This window comes from Cheilinus undulatus, linkage group 8, assembly GCF_018320785.1.
Source record: "Cheilinus undulatus linkage group 8, ASM1832078v1, whole genome shotgun sequence".
In the NCBI taxonomy this organism is placed as follows: Eukaryota; Metazoa; Chordata; class Actinopteri; order Labriformes; family Labridae; genus Cheilinus; species Cheilinus undulatus.
In genome coordinates this window covers 2,636,161-2,663,960 of record NC_054872.1, presented here as the reverse complement: position 1 = coordinate 2,663,960, position 27,800 = coordinate 2,636,161, and the positions used below count along the sequence as shown (strand labels likewise).

General features: G+C 41.0%; 3 protein-coding genes across 9 annotated transcripts in view; 2 read left to right on the top strand and 1 right to left on the bottom strand.

Annotated features, from left to right (window-relative positions):
• Positions 1 to 2,386, top strand: part of LOC121513257 (sperm-associated antigen 1-like) — a 29,844-nt gene extending 27,458 nt beyond the window's left edge. For both annotated transcript variants that reach the window (XM_041792873.1, XM_041792872.1), the window contains 2 exons: positions 567 to 887; positions 1,041 to 2,386. In XM_041792873.1, the coding sequence (XP_041648807.1) occupies positions 567 to 887; positions 1,041 to 1,169 (450 nt within the window). In that variant the 3' untranslated portion in view covers positions 1,170 to 2,386. The remainder of the gene's footprint in view (positions 1 to 566; positions 888 to 1,040) is intronic.
• LOC121513254 (NLR family CARD domain-containing protein 3-like) overlaps positions 1 to 27,800 on the top strand; it is a 945,231-nt gene that overhangs the window by 695,093 nt on the left and 222,338 nt on the right. The window lies entirely within an intron of this gene.
• LOC121513255 (E3 ubiquitin-protein ligase RNF19A-like) overlaps positions 5,998 to 27,800 on the bottom strand; it is a 34,898-nt gene continuing 13,095 nt past the window's right edge. For all 3 annotated transcript variants that reach the window (XM_041792870.1, XM_041792869.1, XM_041792871.1), the window contains 9 exons: positions 23,539 to 24,496; positions 20,283 to 20,491; positions 19,747 to 19,891; positions 16,735 to 16,897; positions 15,030 to 15,144; positions 14,624 to 14,785; positions 11,557 to 11,770; positions 11,304 to 11,447; positions 5,998 to 7,697 (listed from right to left, as the gene is read on the bottom strand). In XM_041792870.1, coding sequence (XP_041648804.1) covers positions 6,917 to 7,697; positions 11,304 to 11,447; positions 11,557 to 11,770; positions 14,624 to 14,785; positions 15,030 to 15,144; positions 16,735 to 16,897; positions 19,747 to 19,891; positions 20,283 to 20,491; positions 23,539 to 24,218 — 2,613 coding nt within the window. In that variant the 5' untranslated portion in view covers positions 24,219 to 24,496 and the 3' untranslated portion in view covers positions 5,998 to 6,916. The remainder of the gene's footprint in view (positions 7,698 to 11,303; positions 11,448 to 11,556; positions 11,771 to 14,623; positions 14,786 to 15,029; positions 15,145 to 16,734; positions 16,898 to 19,746; positions 19,892 to 20,282; positions 20,492 to 23,538; positions 24,497 to 27,800) is intronic.

Below are 27,800 nucleotides of genomic sequence, written 5' to 3'. Positions count from 1 at the left end.
TTTTCCTGGTAAAAATGATTTTGCACTTCTTCTAACCAGCCTCAGCATGAGTTTGAATCACCAACACTCCACTGTTAGGAAACTAAAACAGCACCTTCCTCCTGAGCTCACATTACTTACCGGAGCTTTGCATGCTTTCTACTGCATTGTGTCTTGTCGCTCTGATTGGCCCGAGTTCTGCCCTTTCCAAACACTCTGTATGGGAGGTTTCCCAGATGAAAGAAGAATTTAACCCATACAGTAGATTGATGAAACCGTCTGGCTAGTCAGACTACAGTTTAAGTCCCAGTTGTATGAAGTCTGGAATAAGGTCTGGTAGCTGAAGAGTTGCAGTTCAGCTCCTGAGCCCTGGAGCAAAACCTTAAACCCCCAATAGATGTGTAGATGTGTAGCCTCTCACTCTGAAATCTCCCCAACTGTGCATATCCATGGGATCCTTTTTGTGCTTGTACACATTTCTCTTCTTAACACCGTCTGTTTTACCTGAAACTGGGACTGACTTTAACAGCATTAGCTTATCCTTTATGTATTTCTCTGCTTCTCCAACCTCTGTGTACCTTTGTCAGGTTGAGGGTGCTCAGGAAACAGCAGGTGTTCCTAAGTCAAAGACCAGCTGCAGAGAAGATATTCCTACTGACCTCCAGCAAACGGATGCCTACAGTTTCGGACAGGCTCTAAATGCGGCTCGTTCCAGCGGAAACATGGCAATTTGTGCTGAACTCCTGGCCTCCACAACCCCTGAAAAGCTTCCCCTTTTCCTGAGCAACCACCTCGATGCAAACACTATCAGCCTCATCATGCAGTCAATGGACTCCCACCTCCTTGAAAAGAACCCCAGCCTCGTCTACCGGCATCTCAACGTTTTGCACACGACAGACAGATTCTCGGTAAGAAGCTGATAAATTCATGCAGTGATTTCCATTTACAGAAGGAGAACTACTCCAGAGAGATAAGAAGTAAATCACACTGATGCATATTTATTTTATAAATCATTCCCTCCACTCTGCAGTAGTTGAAGTTGAAATGATCTGTTTTTGCAGGTGGTGTTGATGCTGCTGAGTAAGGATGAGCGCCGTCACATGACTCAGCTGTTTGAGCATCTGGCTGCTGTGGAGAGCTCAGAGTTCACCAAGAACGATGTTCAGAATCTGGCCAACAAATACATCTGACCCTCCTTCCCCTGCACCACTCTGCATGAGCTGCTGCAACACTCAAACTTTTGGATCTATGCAAAACACTGCACACAGAGTACACAAAGGCAGAAGGCTGCAGAGCAATACAGAGGAACTACGTCAGTTACTCTACTGGTGTGTGTGTAGATAATTAATCTCTGTATGTGTGTGACAGCATAAGGAATATATTTTTTCCAACATTTTGCTATGCAGATTAACTTTTGTACCAATACTTACACTGTAAACAAGGTAACTGTAAGAAACTGCAGACAATTCACTTAATTCTCAATGTATGACGTCATTAAGGCTCAGGTCAGACTGACGTTTCAGCACTGAGCTCAGTTCTTTTCTTCAGTAGTAACTGTCTAAGCTGTCAGACAGTCAAAGATAGCAGTGAGTGCATGCTGATTGTTACCTGGTAAAGAAATGAGTGAGGTGATTTCCTGCAGAGCTGATGGAGATTTCTATTGCTGAAAGAGGAAAGAAGGGATAAAACCCAGATACAGGCCTGTGAGAATGAGAGATACAGTTTAACTTTACATGCTCCCTTTTGCTCATGCATATTGTAGATCTGAGCTCTAAATCTCTTCACACATAAAGTGTTTGTGTCTGTTCCTTATGGAAATGTATTCAATGCAATGGTTTACCAAATTAGCCTTCCAGCTAACACATTTGCACACTGATCTGCACTAATTCAGATGTGAACACACTGGAGAATAAAACCTTTATAAGAGAGGAGCTTGGATTACAGACTCTGGGTCCATTAGAGTAGGGGTTCTCAACGTTGGAGATGCTGAGATGGGGTCTCCAGATGCCTGAAAAACCTATGAATATTTTTTTTAAATTACTCTTTTTGCCACTTTACACCAATTTTACCAAATTTTAACATATTTTTGCCACTTAAAACCTTTTTTTCCTCAATTTTTGACACTATCTACCTATTGTTTGTTCTGTTGTCCCATTATTGCCACTATTAACCCCTCTTTTCCATTTTTAAGCCACATTTCACAATTTAATATACCCATTTTTGCCAGTTTATATCAAGTTTTCATCCCATTTCACCAAATTTTCACCTACTTTTGGCACTCAGTGCCATTTCAGCCACCTTTACTCTTAATATGCCTCTTTTTGCCACTTTAACCCATTTTTGCACATTTTTTATTTTTGCCACTTTTATCTAATTTTTGGCACTTCTAACCCATATCTGCTGCTTTAAAAAAAAAATCAATTTCACCACCTTATCCACTAATTTTTTTTCCATTATTAACCCATTTAGCTATTTTTAACGTATTTCAATTCTTTTTTTAACAAAAGGATTTCATTTTAAGAGGGCTACTGACTACACAAATACATTAAAAATATATTTGTTTCTTTGATAAGCATATAGTACAGCTTAACTCTACAATGAACCTGATTCTGCTTTCTGGTGCCCAGCCAAACTGGGGAACCATGGAGGTCAGCAAAACCATGGTCCAGTGAAAAGTTAGGCTGTGATATCCATGTTTCAAATTTAAACTGAAAAAAAAAAACACTCTTCCCAAAGAAACATCTCTTTTAAATCATCTGTGTAAAAAAATGGGTTAACAATGGCAAAAAATTATGGAAAAGGTGGTGAAGTTGGATTTTAAAAGTAGAAGAAATGGGTTAGAAGTGGCAATAAGATTAAGATGGCAAAAATGGATTAAAGTGGCAACAATGGGCATACATGGTGGTAAAAAAAGGGGTTAAAATGTGGCTACAATGGCTTTAAATTAAATGGGTGGAAATTTGGTGAAATGGGGTTAAAAATAGATATAAACTGGCAAAAAAGGGTTAGCAGAGAAAGAAAAATAGGCAGATATTGGCAGAAATTGGTCAAACAAGCAAAAATGGGTATATCAAATGGTGAAATGTAGTTAAAATGGGAAGAACTTTGTGTATAAAGGGGTTAATATTAGCAATAATGGGTCAACAGGGGCATCATTGAGCTTAAGTGGCAAGAATTACTTAAGAAGTGGAAAACAGCCAGAAAAAAAAAGTCGTGAAAAGTTTAAAACTTACAAAAATGTGTTAAATGGTGAAAATGTGTTGAAACTGGTGGGAAAAAATGATTGAAATGTGTAAAAAAAATTGAAAAAATTGGTGTGAAGTGGCAACAGTGTGATTAAGAAAATTTTTTGTTGTTTCATGGCAACTGGAGACCCCATGGGGATCCCGACCCCAAGGTTGAGAACCACTGCATTAGTTTGATGAGAGCTGATGTTTTTGTCGTTCTGCAGCATCTTTCAAGAGTCCTGTTCATATATGTATATGTGCAAATTATTTATTTTCTTTGCTTGTCATGATAAATATCGACTATTGCAACTGTAGAATGTTCCAATCCATAAACTTTAAGACTGTCAGAATCTAACTACACTGTTGATTTTTCTGTTTTTACAAATAAACATGAATGTACCCAGATGAGTCCAAGATCCATGGCAAACAGCAAAAAACGTGATTTTTGGATAAAATGCAAAACATCTGCAGAGAGCTGCTAAATAAACAGGATCATTAAAAAATAAAAGACAGAAAACATTTGATGTATTTTTTATTTTTGATATGCATTTACACGCATATAATAAAGCAAATAACCAAACATATACAATTACCTTATGCTATTCTGCACAAATTAAATCTGGCACTAGTGTTCAAATAAGGATAAAGAAACTGGAGTTTGAAGAATTAAAGTAAAAACTGATTTTGCTTCAATGATGGGGAGGACTGCAGCATGTCATATCAGCTAAACCAAGCAGAGTGTTTGTTCAGAGACAGACCGTGGTCAAAATACCATTCACGATGCTTTTACCTGTCTGGTAGAGAGGTTCACCTGAGCCGACACAGTGGCATTAATAAAGCAGTGAAGAGCAGCTTTAGCTAACTCTCTGAGCTGTTGACAGCAGAACCTGACCAAGTCTGCTCTGCAGCACCAATTGGCAAATCATAAAGGAATCACAGGACAAAGAAACGGGGAACAAACCTTTAACTCCAACTTAAGAAGAAATACAGGCAGCAGTGCAGGAGTCTCAAGGCTTTCTGGGACCGCAGACATTTGCATTTGGAAAGCATGTATAAAACAGTAGACTGTGTGTTTGTGTAGCTCTGGCTCTTTCCTTCATCCATCCCTTGGTGTAAAAAGGATAAACCATACTGTGTCTACAGGTGATAGGTCAAACATGTTCAGATTTAACAAAGGCCTGAGTGCTGTCTTTGGTAGGCGATTGAAAAGTCTTCATTTACCGTATCTACCACAGTATGTTCTGTCATTAAGCGTCCCTCCAGTACAGACAGACATTAAGCAACCACGTAAAAGTCGTCTTAGTTTTACGTCCTGAAGACACAGTGGAGACAGAGAACACAAACAGCTTCTTAAAGGCACCATGAGTTAACAAAGAAAGATATCAAAGCTTCCTCTTAGGAGGCAAAACCAATCACCTTTGAACAGGACAAATATTTCCTTCATACAGTTTCAGAACGAACCGAACCCCTGGTTAACGCTATCAAAATGACCTGGACTGGACTAAAACCGGCGTCCACAGAGCTGAGCTCTGAGGAGATAAACAAGCCGGGGCCTTAAATGCCGAGCAGCTTCAGAAAATCTCGACTGTTACAGATCAGATCAGTGCTAAGTGACAAAGGGTTGATTCAGACTTCAAACCAACACTTTAGAGTCACAGATTATTGCCTTTGTTAGGACATCTGTGAGAAAATAGCAACACTGAAAGCTATTTTAGCCACGTACAGCTGCTGACAGAGTGCAAAGCAAAACATGCATTTACCTCATGAAAAAGTCCCACTTTTATATACCATACACAGGTGAACACATTATTATTTCATAATAGTTTCAGCATTTCACCCCGCATTCAGACAGCACTTTCCTGTGGCACTGTTTTTAAAGGGGACATATTTTACCCTTTTAAGACAAGTTTAAATTGGTCTCAGAGGTCCCAAAACCTGCCTGTGAAGTTTGTTGCTGAAAAAAAAAACAAAACACTCCAGTATTGGAGTTTTTCATGTCTAAAAAACCCTCTGTTTCAACCCTGCTCAGAACAAGCAGCTTCTGTGGCTTTAAATGTTACTAGCTGTCTGACTCCGCTCATGACTCCGCCCCTCTCAGGAAATGGATGCAGCATTCCTGATGTTACAGTGCTACTTTTATCCAAAGTTAAGCACCTGACTGGGACTTGAATCATCAATCTTTCAGATCAGTCAGCAGGCACTGAGCTATCCAGCATCTCAGCTGGCAGCTCAGAGGAAGATCAGGAGAGGAGGGTGGAACTTTCATCCAAGCAGGGAGGGCCAACCAAACCTGGGGGCGGGGCTAACTCCCCACATGACATCATGAGGGTAAAATCGGAGAATGGCTTGTTTCAGCACACATTTTCTGAAAGGTGGAGAAAGAGAGGGGAGGGAATGGATTTCTCTGGTACTTGAGGGGATTGTGGACAGATCAGGGGCACATATTTTTGTTAGAAAAGGCTGAAAAAGTGATTTTTGCATAATATGTCCCCTTTAAACCAAACAGGTCTGTATTCCTACACATACAACACATGTATAAGATCATCTGATAATTGAGAAGACCGATTAAAACAACAACAAAACAAAATTCTGCACAATGCAGAAAATCTTCATCAGCCTGTATAACCGGAGGAATTACTTTTGCAGAATCTATCAACAGAGCGGGAGCAAATACAGTTGTTGGTTAAGATGTTTTGCGGATTAGTTTGGTGCTCCTTTCAGATGGTTTTATGCAGCAGTGCAGCTCATGATGGCCTATTTTACTGTGGACTAGTGCAATGTTGATGTTCAGTTATCTAACCACAGGCTTCCTAAGACATTCTCGCTCTACATAATCTCTGCAGTGGCCAGAGAGATTCACTTTGATTTTAGATGCAGCTAACCCAGGCACTTTGCGAGTCAAACAGCTAATCTTTGCTGAAATGAATTTAGACTTTATTTCTTCTAAAGTGGGACTTTTTATCGATGGCTCTAAGGTAAATTTTGCTTCACACTCTGTCTCCAGTTGTTCATAATGGGCTAACGCTGGCAGCTCAAACATTTACAATCAAAAGATACTTGATACCATCCCACCTCTGAATTTCTGAACAAGCCCAGGCCGTCCAGTTTAATCCAGGGTTCATCTCTAAACATTCATCCAAGGAAAGACGAAAAAGTATATTCATAAACAGACAAGAACGTTCCTCTGTAACAAAAACATCTGTGGGGAAATAAAGAGGAACTCGTGATTCACACTGTCTGGTCCCTGTTAGAGTTCACTTCTGGAAAGCTGTAACATTTAAGTTCCTGCAGTGTGTTTAATGTCTGTTATTAAGCCCAAATCAAGTACTGCCTAACTGGCACAGTGGTTTTTAATTTAGCCTCCACAGATTGTTGAACAGCCACCACATCAGTGGGCTGTCTCTGTTACAAGTGGTGAGTAAGAGAACGATCATAAAGTGTCAGCAGTCTGGGATCCACAGGGAGAAACATTAACATTCACAACCTTTACATTTCTCATATGGCTGATCTTTGGGAATACTTCCTAACAGCCCTCTGATAGTGGACACAGTGTTATACTTCAGGGTATAACCTTTATGAAGGGCATTAATCCCAAATTAACACATCCCCTTTAAAAGAGGCGGACAGCGATGCAGGTTGGAGTGTAAGCTAGAGAAGAAAACGATATCAAATAAAAACAGCATCTGTGCAGCACTTAAGGTATTGAGATTTTATATATCAGTCTGTATACAGGAGTTCTTTGGCTGCTGCTGCTGGGTCTGTGGTTGTTGTTGGTTGTTGTTGGTTTCTTTCAGAGTCTCTCTGGTGTTGCTGTGAGAGTCCAGCTCAGCAGGGCACACCAAGTTGACACCGTCCTCTGTTACAAAGCAGAGAGGAGAAAGCTCTGCGCCGTGGCCGAGAGAAGAGGTGGGGGACTGGGGAGTAAATGCGGCTCCTTTGCTCTGAGGAGAGGATGAAGAAGCCGGACAGGTCTCCAGTCGATCGTTCTCCACCTCAGGCAGGGGGCTGACATTTGCAAAGCGTGTGTGGTACTCGCCTCCGCCAGAGCCGTGGCTACAGGAGGTCTTCATGCTTTCCAGATCAGAGCAGCTGAACTCTGAAAAATGACTGGAGTGAGAGTCTGCCACAGACGGCAGGCTACCGCTCAGGGAGGGAGAATCGAATTCTGAGGAGTTGGTGCTTTGCTGCTCCAGCAGCTGAGCATCCATGTCCTCCCGTGTCTCATTTATTTTTGTGCCTCCCCCACCTTTCTTGCGTAGCTTTCCTTTGCATTTTTTGCCCCCTGAGCTGGACGAGGAGGAACAGGATGCCTCTTTGGCCCACTTAGCTGAGGCTCCTTTGCATTCTGAGGAGGTGCAACCGTTGGAAGGGTAAGTCCAGCCACAGCGGCCAACATGGCTGCCGTCATCCGTGCTACTGCTGCCGCTGTGATGCCGAAGTTTGCCGGGTTTTGATTCAATGTCGACCTGAACCTCCATACTGCTCCCATCCCTGAAACATAAAAGGATGACACAAGTGTGAACCAGAAGGACTTTGAAGGAAGGTATTAAATAAAGACATATCAAAACGCTAGAGCTTGGATTTAGAAAAACTGCAATCAGAGAGGAGGGAAGGAAAGAGGTCAGAAAAAAAATCACAGTCGGAATTTAGCTCATCATATTAGAGTGCCCAGTCAATCTAATGAGCATGTCTTAGGTTGGAGGACGCTGGAGTACCCATGGAGAACATGCAAACTCTGCACAGAAAGGCCCTGACCAGGTAGTGAATCAGGAAGCCTCTTGCTGTGAGGCAACAGCGCCAACCCCTGCACCGCCATGCAGCCCACCACACTAACAAAGATTGGTTAATTAATTAAATACAGCACAACAGAAAATACTGCTTAGTTTTAAACCAACCAGACAGGTGTTAGGCCTCAACTACAATGTCTTGGTTGCCGTTTGTGACCAGTCAAGAAACCACAAGTAGAGCCCTGCTTTACTCACCCAGCCACCAGTCAAAGGCTGCGAAGCTAAACAGAGATAGTGTGGTACCAGAGCCAGTCAGTGTACGAGGAAAACACAGCCAGTAAGTCATGTGGGTGACACTGATGTTTCTGGGAGACTGGCTTATCTTTTCTGCCCGTCTCTGCTTTAATTTGTTTACAAATCAACAAAAACCTTTGGTCACTGAAGATGAGAGTAAGACTCATAAAACTAATGCTAAAGTTGGGCTTTTGTTTGCTGTGTCAACTGAAGGAGAAAACTACTTTATAGGGAACATTAGCAATGATGCACTGAAAACATCTGTTCCTTCTCTAGCTTATTAAGCTAAATCTACTAGAGCAGTCAACCCTGCTAAACCAAAGAGCCAAACTGTTGGAAAATACCTTAGCAGGAGCCACAATCGAAGTGGTGAAAAATGGCAATAAAATAAGTAAAAGGTATCAAACGTGGTCAAAAAGAGGCAAAATGGGTGAAAAGGGGCATAATTTGTAATTAATGGCAAACCTTTTGGTAAAAAGAGGCAAACCTGGCGAAAAATAAATGGGGAATAAGTGACAAAAAATCAGTTACAGAGGGCAAAAATGGTCAAAAAAGTGGCAAAAATGGGTGAAAAGGGACAAATTGGCATAAAATGGCAAAAAATGGATAAAAAGTGGCAAAAAATGAGTTACAGGTGGTAATAATGTTCAAAAAGCAAAAGACAGAGCAAAAAATGAGTGAAAAATGACAAAAATGAGCAAAAAGCAGCAAAAAGTGAAACCAAATGGAAGAAATGTGTCATTTAATGGCAAAAGGCAGCTTAAATAGGTGAAAAGCTGCAAAAAATGATTTGAAGTTGCAAAAAATGGAAATAAGGGGCAAAATTGCAAAAAAAGGGCAATGGAATTTATAAACAGACAAAAATTTGGTTGACAATTAAAGCCTACTGTATAAGCGTGGGAAACAAAATTGTGACCATCAATTGATAAATTCTGAGGTCAAAGTTCCTTTTTTTAAGATTTTCTGGGGAATAATATTTCAAATTAAGACATAAAAGAGCCACATATGTGGCTCTAGAGCCAGACATAGAGTATCACTGTACTAGAGCATTATTTACACTGCATGCCTCCTTTTAGGATGTAGACTTCAGGTTTAATCAGGTGTTAGCAAGGACACTCGGAAATGTCTTCTTCTATACGATCAGGATCTACAGCCCTCAGAAACAGCAGAGAACCATTATAAGTTCCTCCACTGTCCATACACTCCCAGTTAGAAAGACTGCAGAAATACCGAGTGAACTGGCCGAACAACACTGGAGTGTTCAGTCATTATTACCATAATGTGGAGACGGATCAGCATTCATACAATATTTCTGGTTGATTTGATTCATTATTATTTATTAAGGGAAATATACAGTGATTAACAAATTTATCAGACCACTGTCCAGTGTAAGGTTTCTTCCGCAGCTGTCCTAAATTAACAGCATCGGTGATTACCAAAATCATTTTTATGTTTCCATAACGGTTAAAACATCCGTATGTAGAATGGCTTTAAGCAAAATTATATTTTTAATGCTAAAACAAAAATTATTGTTATCCATGAATTTTAAAATTTATTATTATACCAAAAAAAAGAGAAAAATAGTAAAGCACGCTGTCTTTTCTTGATTTAGATGTCAAATTGCAGTTACAAGTTTCTCTCGCACTTTCGGGTGTGCAGGGTGAAAATTTGCACCACTGAATTGTGAAGGTGATTATATTCGCGCTGCGAGTCCCACAATCAGGTGGGGCAAGTGTTTTTTTCACGTTTTGTCTGAACACACAGTAAGAAGAAGTGACGCAACACGCTCACCGTACACCAGCATGTCAGCCATGTTGGTGGATGGGGACCTGAGGGGGAGCAAACTGAAGTGAAAAGAAGCAATTTTGGAGTTTTAAACAAAATGTATACATATTTAGGATTTTATCATGGCTCCACTTTCCAACCAGTATACCCAAGAAGTCCTCTGAGAGGTCTGGATGAGAACTGGAAGATTTACTGTCATTCCAGTAATCTCATTCCAGGGAGCTCAAATTTGGGTATAAAAGGGTGACCTCTGTTTGAAGCAGATGTCAGACATAAAGAGATTTTAAGAAAAGAGACAGAGGGAAGTAGACCACTGCTGATCTTCAGGCAGAGATGAATGCTTCTAGATCAGAGTCTGAGAAAGTCTCCAGAAAGACTTTAAGCAGATAACTGACAGGAAAAGGCTTAAAGGAAAGAATACCTGCTAAGAAGCCATTATTGTGGCCTGTAAACATCCAGAAAGGCCTCAGATTTACCAGCAAGCACAAACACTGGACTGCTGACGACTGGAAGAAGGAACTCTGGACGGACGAGTCTAAGTTTGAAGTCTTGAGTCAGCATCGTCATGTTTGTCTGCAGGAAAGCTGGAGAATGTTCTGATGCCAGATGCATGGCGGGGGATAATTAGGGAAAAACGATGGTGTCATGAACAAGAACGTCTACCACAATGCCTTAGTGCATCATGGACTCCCTTCTGGACTGAATCTGATTGGTCGTGGGTTCATATACCAACAAGAAAATGACCCCAAGCATACTCCAAAGCTGTGACAGCAGAGACTATTGGACCAGGATAAAAGGACTCTGGAGGACTGGAACTGATGGCGTCAAAGTTTGAATTTGAATCCTACTGAACAAATTTGGGATTTAGCAGATTCAAGATAACTGCACAAAAGTTTCATGTAAAGCAAGTCTGTTGGAAGAGCTAGGAAATATCTGGAACTCAATGACAAAAGAGACTGTGGAAAAGTCCAGAAAAACAATAGAAGCAAGAATGACAGCTGTTATCAAGGCCAAGGAGGCCGTACAAAATATTAAGTTTTTCTGGTTATTATGTGTGAAAAAGGACTATCTAGCTGTTTCAGTTTGTCATTAGCTGAATAAATAAGGATATTATTTTTGGTTTTTAAATTTTTTTTTTTTTGAAGATTTCTCAAATATTTGAGTTTTCCCTTTTTAATGACAGGTGGTCTAATACATTTGTTACACTCTGCACATAAATACAACAATGCTGCTCTTGAACAAACCCAAAATGGTGATGATATGTATGTATATGAAAAGTGATGATGCTCACCTGTCAAGCAGCATGTAAGAGTTAAGAATGGATCCAGCCATTGCTTTGGTGCTAGCGTTGTCGCTGATTGTACCCAGACTGACAGTGGCAGACTCCCCGCTCAGACTGCAGCGCTCCTTCTGAACATCAGCCTGCACCTCTAGCCTGGACACATGTACAGCAGGTATTAAAGACAATAAATCAAAGCACAATAAGGTTCATATCTTCACAACCAAAAACATATCACAGACTGCGTTAACATTTAATACTGTACCTGTTTAAGAAGTTGACCATGGCGCTGCCGGAGAGGCTGCCTGTGATACTGGCACCAGCTAGAGCCATTGTGGATGCGGTTTCGCTAAGGTTGTCCCTGATGGCCCCAAGACGGTCGATGTGGCTGCCACTGGCACTCAGGCTACCTGTTAGCCCCCCAACACTACCTTCACCCAAACTTGGGTTGTTTCTGGTGTCTGCCACAGAGGTAGAATCTGAAAGAAAACCACCAAGACACAATTTTTACTTGGCAAGACTTTTCTTTCCAAGAACCCTGGGTTAAAAAAAAAAACACTTGGAATATCTGTAACCAGCAGCAGACTTAATTTGAGCACAGACCCATAGTACATCAGTTGATAAAGATTCAGACCCAACATTCCTGAAACAAGAGGACTACTTTAGAACATTGCAGAGAACTGAGCTACTGCAGCTCAAAAGGCCAGCCAACGTTGTCGCCTGCAATTCTGATATAGTCTGTCACGTGGCTAACAGCTGGCTGTAAGTCACAAAAGCCAATAACTGGGAACTGGATGACTTGTTTTGAGAGGCTATAAATGGCAACAAATGTTGATTGGGAGCTGAATACTTGTTGATTAAATCATGTTATAAATTTTGGAGATGATTAAATCTATCTTTAATAAAAATAAACTGCCTTCTGGACGATCCAGTCTCTTTCCTCAGCTGTGCAGACAAGCAGGACACACAGAAATAAACTAGCTAGTACATGAGAATTTCAGTGCTGTACTGGCTTTACCTGTCTGTGACAAAAATGTTTGTTTTAAGGTGACAGGTTAGCTAGAAGACAACTAAGCTAGAAAAGCATCTCTGTGTTTTTATGCTGTAAAACTGCAGTGCTATGCTACAGAAACATGCATGCATCTTTATTAAAGATCTAGTGATGCATTTCATTCATAAAAGGATCATACAACTTTATGTTGCGCATTATCATGTTGATACAGACAAACAGGAAGTCAGTGCAAAGACAAAAAAAAAAAAAAACCATGTGTGATGGTTTCCGTGTGTGCACAGGTACATGCAAATGGATGAATGCTAGAACTGTTCTTTATGAAGAGACGCAAAGACTGCACGGAAACTTGAGAAATAAGTCACTTAAGACTGAGTGACTCTGGGAGTTGTTGCAACAGAAATTATACGGCGTGTCTCCAAGTTGCAGCGTTGAACTGGTAGGTTTTCAGACAGTTAGAGCGGCCTGTAGTAAGAATTTTTAACTTGTCTCAAGAAAACAATCAATGGAGAGCCATATGCTTTTATTTTGAGTAGTTCCTGACACACTGCAACTATACACAGAATCAAGTCGCTTGCAGGGGGGTTATATTGAGGTAAAACTTATGAAGAATGACAGGGCTTGACAGCAGACAGTCACGGCACTTGCAAGCAGCAAAACACAGAGCCAGTCTGAAACGGGCTTTATTTTGGTTTGCACGTTAACAAGTTAGGTTTCTTCGGACTGCCTGCATGAGTGCTGTGTCTCACGGGCTGAATACATGGGTCTCAATCTAGAGAACAGAAGGCTCATCTTGCTCTTGGCTAAAATAGACATGAAAATGATAAAAAGGGACCATATTTATCTTGCTCTAGCAGATACGTGTGCATGGCTGATAGTGAAAAAAAATCCTGAGCCTGAACTTTTTCCCAGGTGGGGGACATATACATAGGAAGGCCAACAGTGACAAAAGGACTAGATCTGACTGCATTATAGTAAAAGTTAATGGTTGCTAAATGACGTAACCGCCTAATTTGCATAATCAGCAGTATGCATTTAATTGTAATGAATGCTGCAGAAGAGAGAAAAGACGTCATGAGAGAGAGAAAAAAGTGAGTTGAAAGAACTTTAATATGTGTAGAACTACAAATAAACGTGCTTCTGTTGATTCTTGTTTTTATAACGTCACAATTCCAACCCTCCTCCTTTATCTGGGCTTGGGACAGGCAAAAATGACTAGAGATACTCTGGCAGAGTTATTTTAATTTTTATTTTTAGTTTATTATTCTATCTACTGTTCTATTTTTCTTAGAAAGTTAGTTTTCTTATGTTTGGTTTAGTTTAAAACCTTATGGTCCACTTAAAAGCCTTCACCAAATCCCAGTGAAATATTAACATTTTTGACCATAACACTTATAATATGTTTATATATATATATATTTATATATAAAGTCTTCATTAACAATTCTAAATTGACCAAAAAGAGACAATAGAAAAAACAGTCAGGGGGCCTTCACAGCACGGTTAATTTGCAGTCTGGACATGGAGGCGTGAGCATCTCCTGCTCCGACTGCAGCTGAGGGGGACGCTGCGCAAGGATTTGGCTGTTGGACAGGAGGGGCCGCATGGCAGCACCGGCAAAGCAATAACGGTGTGTGCTTTCACGTCAGAGTCTCCAAAAGTCTCCACTAACACAATAAAAAGTCGCTAGCTTTGTCGCTAGTCGCTTTTTTGAAAAAGAGTTGCTAGAGGGGTCTGAAAACTCTCTCAATATAGCGACAAAGTCGCTAAGTTGGCAACACCGGTAGGGATTCATCAGAGGTAGATTCACTGAATGGCAGAGCAGGAAATCAACCTAAGCTTTGTCTTCCGCAACACCCGCCTCCACTATACTTGTGATTGGCTAGTAAGCCTAGTGTGACCCCCGCTCTACTTCTGATTCGCTAGTAGGCCTAGTGTGGTTGATGGACAGTGTCAGTTGTCTTTATTGACTCGGGACTTGACGTCAGGCTGTCCCACATAAACAAGCTCACAAAAGTAGTTTTTTTTCCCCACAGCAATCAAACGCCGCCACGCTGGAAATCCAACACGGTGCCGGAAAACTATCACCCCTGCATGTGCACATTGGCAGAATATATGTGCAGTGTGTTTCTAGATGACCATGACTAATGCCATAAGCCAAAATAATATCACAGGCACGACCTAACTGCCAGAGCCAGAGTGGACGCGTGTGAGAGCTGCATGCAGCAAAACATACATCCAGACTGAAACGGGCATAAGACATAAACATGCAAGGTCATGCTGTAAGGGACAGATGTTCGGGGGTTGAGGCATCGAAGCTTACCTGTAGCAGCTGTCCCACTGCCAACATTCATGTCATTCTCGTCATCAAACTCTATGCGAACTCCTTTACCATTTCCAGCTGACACGCCACAACCGCCGCTACGACACAATGAGATGGGCACTACACCATAAACATAAGCCAGCATGATGGGAACTCCAATTCCTGAGAAGAGAAGGTGAGATAGCAGTGTCAGAGTGGAGCGAGGCAGTGCTGCATTTTTTGTAAAACAAATTTCATTGACTTTGAAAAGAAGCTTCTACATCGCATGACATGATCCTTTAACATTAAAAACAGACATTTCTAAGGATTATAAAGTTTAACAAGGATAGGTCAATAAAGATGTAAAGCAAGGAGATGCTTGAGTAGAGAGACAGAGAATGCAGGACAGTTTGTAAGACAGACTGACCGACAGTGACAGCAGCCACCACTGGAGACACAATGACAGAGAGGGTCACTCCACCAGCAATCACCAGGTTCCTCTTGTGGTTGGAAATATCTTTACCTTCATAGCGGTTATGGATCTGGCAAAGAGAAGGGGAGAATTGAGTCACATGACCAGAGAGAAGAAACCCATGACTAGAATCTCAACCAGCTAAAGCCCAAAACACATCTGCACCCTCTGACGCGACCGCCCCCATTTCTATGACCAAACCCACACCTGCAGTGGCCAGAGATGTGTGGATGTACCGCTTCACATCACTGCTCTATTCTCGGTACGGCCAGCTGCGGCTGGCAGAGTGTTTTCCTGAGAGAACAGATGTTTTTACCATGTCAGCAGCTGTAATAGCAGCTCTTTTTGAGCCCCCCCCACTTCCAAGAAGGAAGAAAATCAACATTTAGATCATATAAGACTCATAACAGCACTGACTGAGCAGAAATACAATTCCATGTAGGGCTGGGCAATTAATGGTAAATTAGATTAAATTGCAACATGGCCTGCTGCATTCTTCCAGTCGCAGAAGTTGCAATATTTCTTTAACTTGAAATGTGTCAAAACACCAGTTTAATAAATCAATTTTTGCAGCAGCAGCAGAGATTTTATACACATTATGCAAACATTTAAGTGTCAATTTTTTTATTATGGTTTACAAAAATCCTCCCCCTTGTGTTTTATATTTGTTTTTCTTCATAAAAATGAGTAACATAAAAATGCTAATGTTCTTAAACAAAGCAATTGACATCACATTTGCAATACCAGCAAAAAGAGTAATCTAGGCGCGCCGGTAGTCGAGTGGTTAAGGCGCACGCCATGTACGCAGGCGACCCGGGTTCTAATCCGGCCTGTGGTACTATTTCCTGCATGTCTCTCCCCGCTCTCTTCCCTGTTTCCGACTCTATCCACTGTCCTACCTAATAAAAAAAGGCAAAAAGGCCAAAGATAAATCTTAGAAAAAAAGAGTAATCTAAAAACAGTACAAGAATGATTGCATATTAAAATGCAATCACAATATTTGGGGGGAAAAAAAATCCCAATTAGATTTTTTCTGCAAATCGTACAGCCCTAATTCCATGTAGTCCCATCAGCCCCAATGGACCTCAGTGTATAATGGATAGAAAGATTTTGTGTGCACATTTTCTTTCTTAAAGCCAAAAAGAATCACTGAAGATGGCAAAGTGCCACCAGAAAGCACTTGAGGGTGTCTGTGGCTCAGTCGGTAGACTCGTTCATCTACCTACAGTCAGCTGGAAGGTTGCGGGTTTGATCCCCAGCTCCTAAAGTCACATGTCGATGTCTCCTTGGGCGAGAGACTTAGCCCTAATCTGCTCCCACCGCTGTGCTGGTGGCATGTAAATGTTTATGGATGCATAAAACACTAAACTGTGACAAAGTACATTCATCTTGACAGACTGGAAAACCGCAATGGTGCAGGGTTCACAAAGTCAGCTCTAAGCAAATACAGAACCAGAGAAAAGTAATGGAAATACACTTCTATAGTATTAGATGTAAATCTGCAACATAAGAAGTGCTTCAGAGAGCAAATTGGGGTTAAGTGCCTTGCCCAAGGACACATCAACATATGACTGCAGGAGCTGGGGATCAAACCGGCTCTGCCCACTGAGCCACAGTCGGCTGTCTGTAGAAACCAGGATACCTTACAGCCATGCCTCACCTTCCTCCCCACATAAACAGGGATGCCAATAATCATAGCGGGGATAGCAATGCCGGCTATGAGTGCGATGCCGACGGGGGCGCCCACTAGTGTTCCCAACTGCCAAAGAATCTTCTTCTTCCTGCTCCATGGCTTCTTCCCCCAGAAAGTACAGCCTGATGGACTGAGAGAGAAGTAAACAAGGAAAGATTAAGAAAAAGCGTTGTCATATAACTAAAGGGAGAGATCTACTGTTTACTGTCTAACTGTCCTGGAGCTAGGAGAAACAGTCAACACGTATGCTGGGGCTTTTGTTTTTGATGATGGTGTGTACAAGTTTTACTGGAGAAAAAAAAAAACAAAAAAAAAAAAACAAAAAAACCCCCAAAGTATCAGTTTGAACATTAAATACCTTGTCTTTCTGCTGTAATCAGCTGATTATAGGTCGGAAAGATTTATAGCTTACTAAATTCTGTTCTTACTCACATTTTAACGATATAACATTTTTAGGTATGTGCAAAATTGACAATCAAATCAGGTGTTAAAGTTGAAATTACAGTACAAAGTATTTAAATTCTTCATATCATAATAGAAATATGCATATCACTGCCCTCTTAAGGTTCAAACCTGGCTAATGCAGAGGCACTTTTCTATTGGCTGATCTGGAGGCAGGTGATGTAGTGCTGAGCTTAACAGTGACCTCGCACTGTTTTGGCTGCTGTGGTTTCATAAATAAAGTCCTCTGCAGTAAAAAAAAATGTGTTTTCTCCTTTCACAATCTTCATCACCACCAGCCAGTGAGCCTAAGTGTCAGGGGTGTTACTGATATTGTAACAAAACTGTGAGAGTGCAGAAAAGCATCTGCTATAGTAAGCTGCACAATACAAACATCTGGATTTAACATTGTACTAATTATTGCATTGCAGTCAAACCCTGTTTACATTCAGAGCCGATCTGCTACAGATACACTGCTTCAATGCTAGGGATGGGGATTTATTTTTATTGATGTTGACACTCCTTAATGATCTGAGTACTTACTGATGCACTATATTGCCAAAAGTATTCACTCACCCATCCAATTAATGTAAATCAGGTGTTCCAATCACTTCCATGGCCACAGGTGTATAAAATCAAGCACCTAGGCATGCAGACTGTTTCTACAAACATTAGTGAAAGAATGGGTCGCTCTCAGGAGCTCAGTGAATTCCAGCGTGGTACTGTGATAGGATGCCACCTGTGCAACAAGTCCAGTGGTGAAATTTCCTCTCTCCTAAATATTCCACAGTCAACTGTTGGTGGGATTATAACAAAGTGGAAGCCAATGGAAACGACAGCAACTCAGCCACCAAGTGGTAGGCCACATAAAATGACTGGGTGGGGTCAGCGGATGCTGAGGCGCATAGTGTACAGAGGTGGCCAAGTTTGGCTACAGACCTCCAAACTTCATGTGGCCTTCAGATTAGCTCAAGAACAGTGGTAGAGAGCTTCATGGAATGGGTTTCCATGGCCAAGCAGCTGCATCCAAGCCATACATCAGCAAGTACAATATAAAGCGTGGGATGCAGTGGTGTAAAGCACGCCGCCACTGGACTCTAGAGCAGTGGAGACGCCTTCTCTGGAGTGATGAATCTTCTCCAACTGGCAACCTGATGGATGAGTCTGGGTTTGGCGGTTGCCAGGAGAACGGTACTTGTCTGACTGCATTGTGCCATGTGTAAAGTTTGGTGGAGGGGGGATTATGGTGTGGGCTTATTTTTCAGGAGCTGGGCTTGGCCCCTTAGTTCCAGTGAAAGGAACTCTGAATGCTTCAGCATACCAAGAGATTTTTTCAGTCTGTAACATCTATTTTATATCCCTGACATATAAACACATTCTTCACATTCACAACTGTATTTAATGAAGTTTCTCGTCAAAAACTGCATTTCTCCCATTTTATATGACATTTGAACACATCATAGCATATGGAATACAGTTGTCTAATTTACTGAGGTCACCTGAACGCATCATATTTTCTGTCTTCAGCTTGTTAAGTTTGCTAATTAACTTCAATATTGCAATTTCCACCACAGATTTCTACACTGCATTAATATTGTTAACAAACAGGACTTTTCAGCATTTATCTGAGCAGCTGAAGAAGAAAACTGTCCTGAAGCAGCTGTAGAGAGCAGTATGAGTGCATGTTACTGCCAGTGCAGGTGGATATGATTGCATGCGACTCACATTTTCCTCAAGCTCACGGTTGAAGGTTCCATATTCTGGTTTCATGTGATGCACAATACTGATGTGCTATTATGTTCCCCTTGCAAGAACTAATGTATTTTTTACACTAGTTATAACTACTGATTGAAAAATTAAAATGCAAGTTTGAACAGAAAATACAGCTGTCTGCACCCTGGCCACACTGTTTAACAGTTAAAGACGATGGTTTAGATCGATGCTTCTCTGACTGGATCTTTGATCAGTCAAACTGATCCAGGTTTATGGATCTTTACACCCCTAAAAATAACATTTTAAAAACCATTCTCCTCTTAGATGTTCTAGTTATTTTAAGTAGGTCATAAAGGGGACTCAGTTTTAATATCAGTCTGTTTCATAACCTGCTAAAAATTCCTTTACAGGAGCTCTAATTCTGTATAACTGAAACAACACAGAGATTCAGACACTCACTGATAAAAGATTATTTCAGTCTCTCAGCACCTGGTTCCTCTCTGGATCTTTGAGCATGGTTTCTAATAACTGAATGATGCGGTGCTTTAATTGCATAAAGCAAGGGGAAGATAAAGAGCCCAGACTTAGTTATTTGTGATAGAATCACCAAGACCATGTGATAAAAACAGCATAAGAATAAAAAAAAGCTTGTTTCCATGACAGCAGAAGTACATATGGTTTTGTTTGGTATTGTTGACTTTAAAGGCAGCAGTAATTTTATGTTTTTATTTTGCTATAATTTCCTTTTCTGCCTCAAATACTCTTATCCTCATGCACATTTACAAAAATCTAGTAGGTCATGTGTGTGTCTACTGAGATACCGACCTCAGGTAGTGCAGGTCTGAGATCTCCTTCATACACAGCCAGCAGAACTCACAGCCACAAACAGCACAGGTCATGTGGTTACAGCTACCGTCATTCATCTTGATGATGTAAGCAGCACAGCGGGGGCATGGCTTTATGTCATCAGCTGAAGGATAGAGAGAAAAACAATTAGTCCAACTGCTTCTATCAACTGAGGAGAAGGAGTGAGGTAAAATGTCCTAAAACAAGCCTCTCTGGAAGAAAATTTGGAATTACCAAGAGCTGTAGCTTCTGAGAAGCACAAACACACTGCTACCCCTATCACAGCAGGGCTGGTCAGTTGGCTAATGTCTTTTAATGTTTAAAGAAAAAATCTACAAAGGATTTCAGGGAGAACACCTGTATGAAAAGATGGCCAAATAAGTATTCTGAAAAAATAACGCTCATATTAAACTCAATTCTGCTTTAGCTTCTGACACTATATTTTTAAAGAAAACTAAAAAGCAGAAGGAGAAAGCAGCAGGCAGCCATTCAACTTGTGCGTTCTGACAGCAAACCTGCAGCTCCGCTCTCCTGGCTGTAGCTGAGTGAGGATGATCGGACTGTCCTCAGATGAAGGCTCTGGGCTCTCTGCTGCCGTGCAGCATCACACGTCTGATTGGGGTGCCACAGCTGCTTACAGTGGTAACAGAACTCTGTGCCACAGCCTTCCCTGCCACAGGTGATTTTAGGACAGCTTGCACACCCGAAGGCAATAACTGCATATCTAAAGGGAGGAAAACAATAAATCGTTAGGAAAAAAGTATATTTGGGCCATTTTACATCTACTTCTTTACTCTGGTTAATATTAGGGCTGAACGATTTGCAAAATTAATCTAACTGTGACATCTCCCCCCAATATTGTGATTGCGATTCAATATGCAATTATTATTATGTTCCTCATCTTATGTATTTTCCAACCAACTCAGCAATAAATCATTCAATATTATAACCTACATTCAGTCAGGCACTCTCTCATCATATATTTAACTATTTTATTGCAAAAGGATATGCAGTTTTACTTGGCAGAGAAAGCTCTGCTCAAAAAAAAACAAACAAACAAAAAAAAACAAAACAAACATATACGGAACACCAAAAGGAGGATTTCTGTAAACCATTATTAAAAAAAATTGACACTTGAATGTTTGCATAATGTTCAAAACATCTCTGCAACTGCAAAAAATAGGATTTATTAAACTGGTATTTTGCGGGGCGCAGGTGGCAGAATGGATAAGGCACGCGCCCCATGTATGTTGGCGGCCCGGGTTGGAATCTGGCCTGAGGCCCTTTACCTCTCTCCCTGCTCTCTTCCCTGTTTCCGACTCTATCCACTGTCCTCTCCTCTATCAAATAAAGGCACAAAATGCCCAAAAATAAACCTTTAAAAAAAAAAAACTGGTATTTTGGCACATTTCAAGTTAAAGAAATTTTCCAACTTGTGCAATATTTAAATTGCAGCAGGCCATATTGGAATTTAATCTCACTTGCGATTAATAGCCCAGCCCTAGACCAATTCTTCATAATGCCCTCAATTTTGGTCTGTGTTCTCACAGGAACATTTACAAACAAACCAGTGTGGCACACGAGGAAACTACTCTCTTACTGGTCAGAATTTCTTGGGTCAAACAGACACCAGCCTGGCTGTGGCTTCCCCAAAGCCACTTTCAAATTTCAGAATAAACTGACAACTAAACTGATAACTGTATTATTACTGGTTGTTGTATTGCATACAGTTTTCACTGTTGGAAGGTGTTCTAGTTTAATAATGAGGCACAACTGAGCCTTGAAAATAATATGTTGGTCATTGATGAGAGACGTGGTATGAGGACCCAGCCTCCGTAGTCTATGTAGACCGCTCAGGCTCAGCTGAAATAAGACTGTTTGGCCTCCAGAGGATTCCTGTTTTGCATCACCAGCTGTCCCCCCGTTTCTAAGCACCACCTCTGTTGCCTAGCAACAGCTGCACCGGAACTAGCTGTTTTTTAATACTCTGATTATTACCATCAAACAATTCATCCACAAATGTATGAGGACCACACCACAGTTCTTTAATGCAGTTGTTCTCAACCTTTTCAGCCCATGACCCCCGAAATAAAGGTGCCAGAACCCGGGGATCCCTGCTGTACCTGAAGGTGGCTGAAAAGTCACATGACTTGGAAAAGTCATGTGCAGACAAGGCCGTCCATAGAGGGGGATAAATGAGAGAGCTTTCTGGTGCCCAGCCAAACTGGCGGCCTTTGGAGGTCAGCAAAACCATGGTCCATAGTAAAGTTAAGCTGTGATATCCATATTTCATATTTAACCTGAAAAAATAACCATTCTTGCAAATAAAAAACAATCTTTTTTTAATCACTTTTGTAGTAAATAGCCTCCTTAAAAATTTAAATACCCTTTGTTTAAAAAAAATCAAATAGTTTAAAAGTTGCTACAGTGGGTTAATAATGGCAAAAAATGGTGGAAAAGGTGGTGAAAAGTTTAAAAGTGGCAGAAATGGGTTAGAAGTGGCAAAAATTACATAAAAACGGCAAAAAAAAGGCAAAAATGAGTCAGAGTGGCAAAAATAGGCATAAATAGTGGTAAAAAGGAGTTAAAATGTGGCTGAAATGGCTCTAAATTGGCAAAAACAGGTTACTTGAGAAAGAAAAAAATAGGCAAATACTGGTGGAAATTGGTAAAACTAGCAAAAATGGGCATATCAAATGGTGAAATGGGCTTAAAATGGGAAAAATTGGGTGTAAAAAGTGGTAAAAGGGGGTAATAGTGGCAATAATGTTTCAACAGAGGCAACATTAAGCTTAAATGGCAAGAATTGGGTTAGAAGTGGCAAAAACAAGCAGAAAAAAAGAGCTGGAAAGAGTTTAAAACTGACAAAAACAGGTGTTAAATGATAAAAGTATGTTAAAATTGTGGGGAAAAAAAAGACAAAATTGGTGTAAAGTGGCAACAGTTTAATTCTAAAAATATTCTTAGTTTTATAGGGCATCTGGAGACCCCCTCTAAGTGTCTCGCAGCCACCAAGGGGGTCCCGACCCCAAGGTTTAGAACCACTGCTTTAATGAACAGAAAACAAAGAAACATGGTGATAGCACTAAACATGTTTAAACTAAATAAGCCTTATTTAGGTTACACAAAATTACCCCTCACAAAATTAAATGTCTTGATTCTTAATTGGGCTGGGCAATTAATTGCAAACTACATAAATTGCAATATGGCCTGCTGCAATTTTCAAATCACAGACAGTGCAATATCTCTTTAAACTGAAATGTGTTAAAATACCAGCTTAATACTATTTTGTTTTGCAGCGGCAACATAGATATTATGCTCTATACATTATGCAAACATTCAAGTGTCTTTTTTTTAGAAATTTTACAAAAGTCCTACTCTTCTTGTTTATGTATATATTTTTTTAAAGGGGACATATTATGCAAAAATAAATTTTTCAGGCTTTTCTAATAAAAACATGTGCCCCTGGTCTGTCCACAACCCCCCCATGAATCAGAAAAAGAGACTGCCTAGTCCAGCTTTGGGTCCAAATGAGTAGTATACATGCAGACATGAGCTGCATCTATTATCTGACTACAGTATTTTCAATTTAATACACCTGCATTCAGACCAATATTTTCTCATGTATGTTTAAAGCCTGGTATATTTTTTCTATTCTAAGCTGAAACACATTCTTAGTACTTTCTTACACAACATTTCTTCACTGAAAACATCTGACCAGAGGAGAGTTCATATCTGTTTGGCAATGCTACCACAACATTCACTTCTTACCCACAGTCTGGAGCAGGACACCAGCGGCAGTCAGGGTCAGCCACAAGCCACCTCCTCAGCATGAACTCCTCATATTTGTCCATGAGCGCCTGGTCTCCCAGGATCATGCGGATGTCGTGTGGGTTGAAGCGCTCTGAGCACTCAGGGCAGCTGATGTTTACACGTGACTCTGAGATCTCAATCCGCAGGTACTGGCGAAGGCAATCAATGCAGGAGCGGTGTGGACAGGTCATGATGTCAGGGAAGTGCTCCTTAGAGTGGCGCAGGAGGCACAGCGGGCACTCCAAGAGCTCTGCCGCTCTCCCACTCACACCCTTGGAAGATGAGGAGGACATAGACGAAGAAGGCCCTGACGCAGATGACGCGGCAGCAGCAGCTCCAGTCCCAGCCAAAGAGAAGAAAGAAGAGTTTTTGTCATTACACATCTCTGAGTGGATACTCTCGATGCTTGCAATGCCGTCCACTCCTCCAAATCCTCCCACTCCAGGATGATGGAGGTCTCTGGATCTATGGCGTTCCCGACCCCGGCGTCTGAAAAACGAGGCTAGGGAGAGGCGCCTCTTCTTGGGGGCCTTCTTTACAGAGGGCAGAGAGATGGAGGAAGCAGTGGACTGCAGGTCTCGGTCAGAGCCCATCATCCCACTGCCACCACCCAAAGGTTGGTGTTTCTGCAGGCTCATCTCTCTAGAGCTTGGGGAGAGGTGTCCCAGCGGGGAGCCAGCGCTGGGTAGTCTGCCCCTCAAATGTGTAGGGAGATCAGGCAGAGGAATGGGACTGGGAGAGGGGGTAAGGTGGTGGATGGGGGAGGGGGAGGGAGGTCTAGGGTGGGGGGACAGGGCTCCAGAGGGCCTGTCTGTGTTTAAGACATGGTGGCTTCTCCTGATCAACCTCGTCGTTACATCTATTAGCCGGATTTTGGCAGAGGGATTGGGGTCGCCCCCAGGAACACCAGCAGAACCTGTAGGAGTAAAAGAATTGAGGGAAAGAAAAATGAGAGGGAGAGAGAGAAAAGGGAACAAAAAAGAATATTAACATGAAAATTTGTATTTTGATACTTCAAATACAATTATGTAATGAAACACCATGTCTGGTCCTCTGTGATCAACACGCTGTAGCTAAAGTGATTTATATCCATGAAGCAATAGTCAGCGTTACTCAACCCTCCTCCACCAAAGAGTCAAATTGTTGAAAAATGCCTTTGCAAGAGCCACAATATAGGCGGTGAAAAGTGGCAAAAACTGATTAAAGTGGCTATAAAAATAAGTATAAGGTGGCAAATAATGGTCAAACAGCAGCATAAAAATGGCAACAAAGGGCAAAAAGGGGCTAAGTAGGCATAAAATGGCAAAAACTGAGTGAAAAGTGGAAAAGCAGGGAGGAAAAGTGGCAGAATAGGGCAGTAAGTGGCAAAAATGGGTGAGAAGCTACTAAGAAATGAGCCACAGGTGGCAAAAAATGGCCAAAAAAAGTAAAAAAAAGGCAAAAAAAAAAAACAGTGTAAAAATGATTAAAATGGGCAAAAATGGCCAACAAAACAGCAAAATGTGGCAAAATGAGTGTAAACGTGACAAAACTGGGCAAAAATATGGGAGAAATGGCCAAAAAGCAGCAAAGAGTGGCAAGAATGCTAAAAACAGTGGCATTTAATGGCAAAATGTAGCTTAAATGGTGAAAAGTGGCAAAAAGTGGCAAAAAGGGGAAAAAATGGCAAAAAGCAATGAGCAAGATAAAAGACACAAAAATGGGAAAGACGTAGTTAAAACGGGCAAAACGAGATGGCAAAAGTGGGCTTAAAGCAGTAAAAATGGATTAAAAGGAGCAAAAAAAAAAAAAAAAACGAAAAAAGGCAACAAAATTGCAAATAAGGGAAATGGAAATGTACAGACAAAAAAAAAACAAAGGTTGAAAATTAAAGCCAACTCTATTACTGTAGGGATTTAAACTGATTAATGTGACATGCAATGGATAATTTTTCTGAGCTCATAGTTTCCCTTTATAAAGGTTTTCTGGGGGAATAATATTTCAAATTAAGACATAAAACAGCCACAGATCATCACAAAAGACCCACATGTGGGTCTAGAGCCACGATTTGAGTATCACTGAGCTAGATGCTATCTTTTTATAGGGAAATCTACTATAAGTAGAAACTATATTTATCTTTGATGGCTGAATACTGTGATTCTAAATCTGAGTTTTACTTTGTGTTTCTTAAAGTGGTGATGAAGGTGGAGATGTATTATTTCAGGAGTGAAGGTTACTACAGAGCAGTTGTTCTCTTGGTGAACATCACTGAGTATTCATGGTTACACCATGGCAATAAATCACGCAGTACGACTACCCATACACACCATAGAGGGCTGCAGAGCTGGCTCTCTCTCTCCCTCACACTGTAAATGTACTTTGTAAGCACTACTGCAACAGATAAACACACCACAGTATGTCATTCTGCAGCACGGTGCCAAAGGATCAGAGCTGGCACGCAGCACTAACCAGCTACAACCAAAACCACTGACACTACCAAAATGCTTCTCTGCTTTTCCATTAAGACTTGTGTTGCTTTAAGTCACCTAGATCCTTCCCACCACCTCCTCACAAACTCACAAACAGCAGGAGACAGTAAGTAAGCTTACATCTACAGTTGAGTTGAGCTGCAGTTAAGGTCAATTGGGATACTCTCAACCTGACAACCAGAAAGAAGCTTAACTAGCTGCAAGCTGAATGGTAAAAGCATTAATTACTGATCTGTGTATTTCTCAAATGCCCTGTTTGGTGTAAATACTGTTTAACAGTCTAGGGCAGAGGCTGTAAAAACTGCACAGCATGCTTCAACCGGCTTTGGGTCCAACTGAGCAATATATAAGAGTAGACTATCATCATTATCTAGCTGTTTTAATTCAACAACAACAACATGCATTTTAAAAGTCCAGCTCTGGTCAGACTAAAGCAAGCCACACACTACAGGATAATCATGCTGATTGCCTAGCTGAATCCCTTCAGGTGGTTCTTAACATTATCTAGCCAGATTATCCTGTGGTGTGTGGTGTGTTACGTGTGAATTTTTCCCTCTCCGATCTGATTAGAGGCGCTCTGATCATATATTAAACAGGTTCAACGTGTCAACATTTCAACCAGGAAGCAAGCTGGCTGAAGGAGGAAGTAACATAAGCACAGGCATGGTAACGACAGTAAAAAGGAGGCACAAGGTTAGAAGGATGTCAGAAATGGAGAAACAACCTGTTGATTTGTGGCGATAAAACGAGTATTCAACATGTACTGTAAGACATACCAGACAAACTGACAAGGGAGGGAGCTGGACAGAAATAAAGCATGTAGCTATCGACTAGCTACATTAGCCTCTTCACTTTAATGTCCCATTTGAATGCGCAAGATATGGGATTTTGAGAGACGAGACCAGGCTGGGTCTCTCATCGTCAGTGAATAGAATCTGTTAGTGTGGTGGGCTGTGTTAATTCTCTTGTTCTACACCACACACTGTGATTGTCACCATCTGTGGTGTAGAGGCAGGAGAAAAATCGATTCTTAGCTGGGTGATATGGAGGTGGAACATTTTGAATCGGTTAATAAATGTCCAATAAATCAATCATCGATAATAATTGTTTGAATATTTAATACTGTGAAATAGCAGGAACAAAAAGGTGGAACTCTGACATGCAGCGGCTAACAGCAGAATTTAGATTACCAGTTGTTCATCCATGATGAAGGACATTTTTATACCTGTAATTTCAGAAATGTTACAAAGAAAGGATGCTGCTTCCTTTGGTTCAGCGCAATAGTAAATTTCCAGTTTACACACATCTCCCATTACAACAGGGGTGTCCAAACTTTTTCCACAGAGGGCCACATACAGAAATATATCAGGGTAGTGGCAACACTTTCATATTCCTTTGTAAAGTTAGTAAGACTAATTTAACGTAAGTTAATACACGTTTAGTGACGGAGAACGCCTAAATGGCTTGTTAATGGTTGACAGGGCCAATAAGCAGTAATTTTTAGGATTTTGAGGAGCCAGTCAGACTTCGAAGGGCCTCATTTGACCCCGGCTACCACTGGCTCTGCCCATGAAATGCTACTGGTGCTGCTATTTGCTGTGATAATCCATCAAGACGTTTATTAGTAAAAATATCTTCTTGTAAAAATGTTTACAGAATAACCATGGTAGCACTGCCTTGTGCTGAAAATATAAAGAACAATTAATTTAAGCTTCATGTTTTAATGTGGGCCCGATTTCATTTTATTTCTAC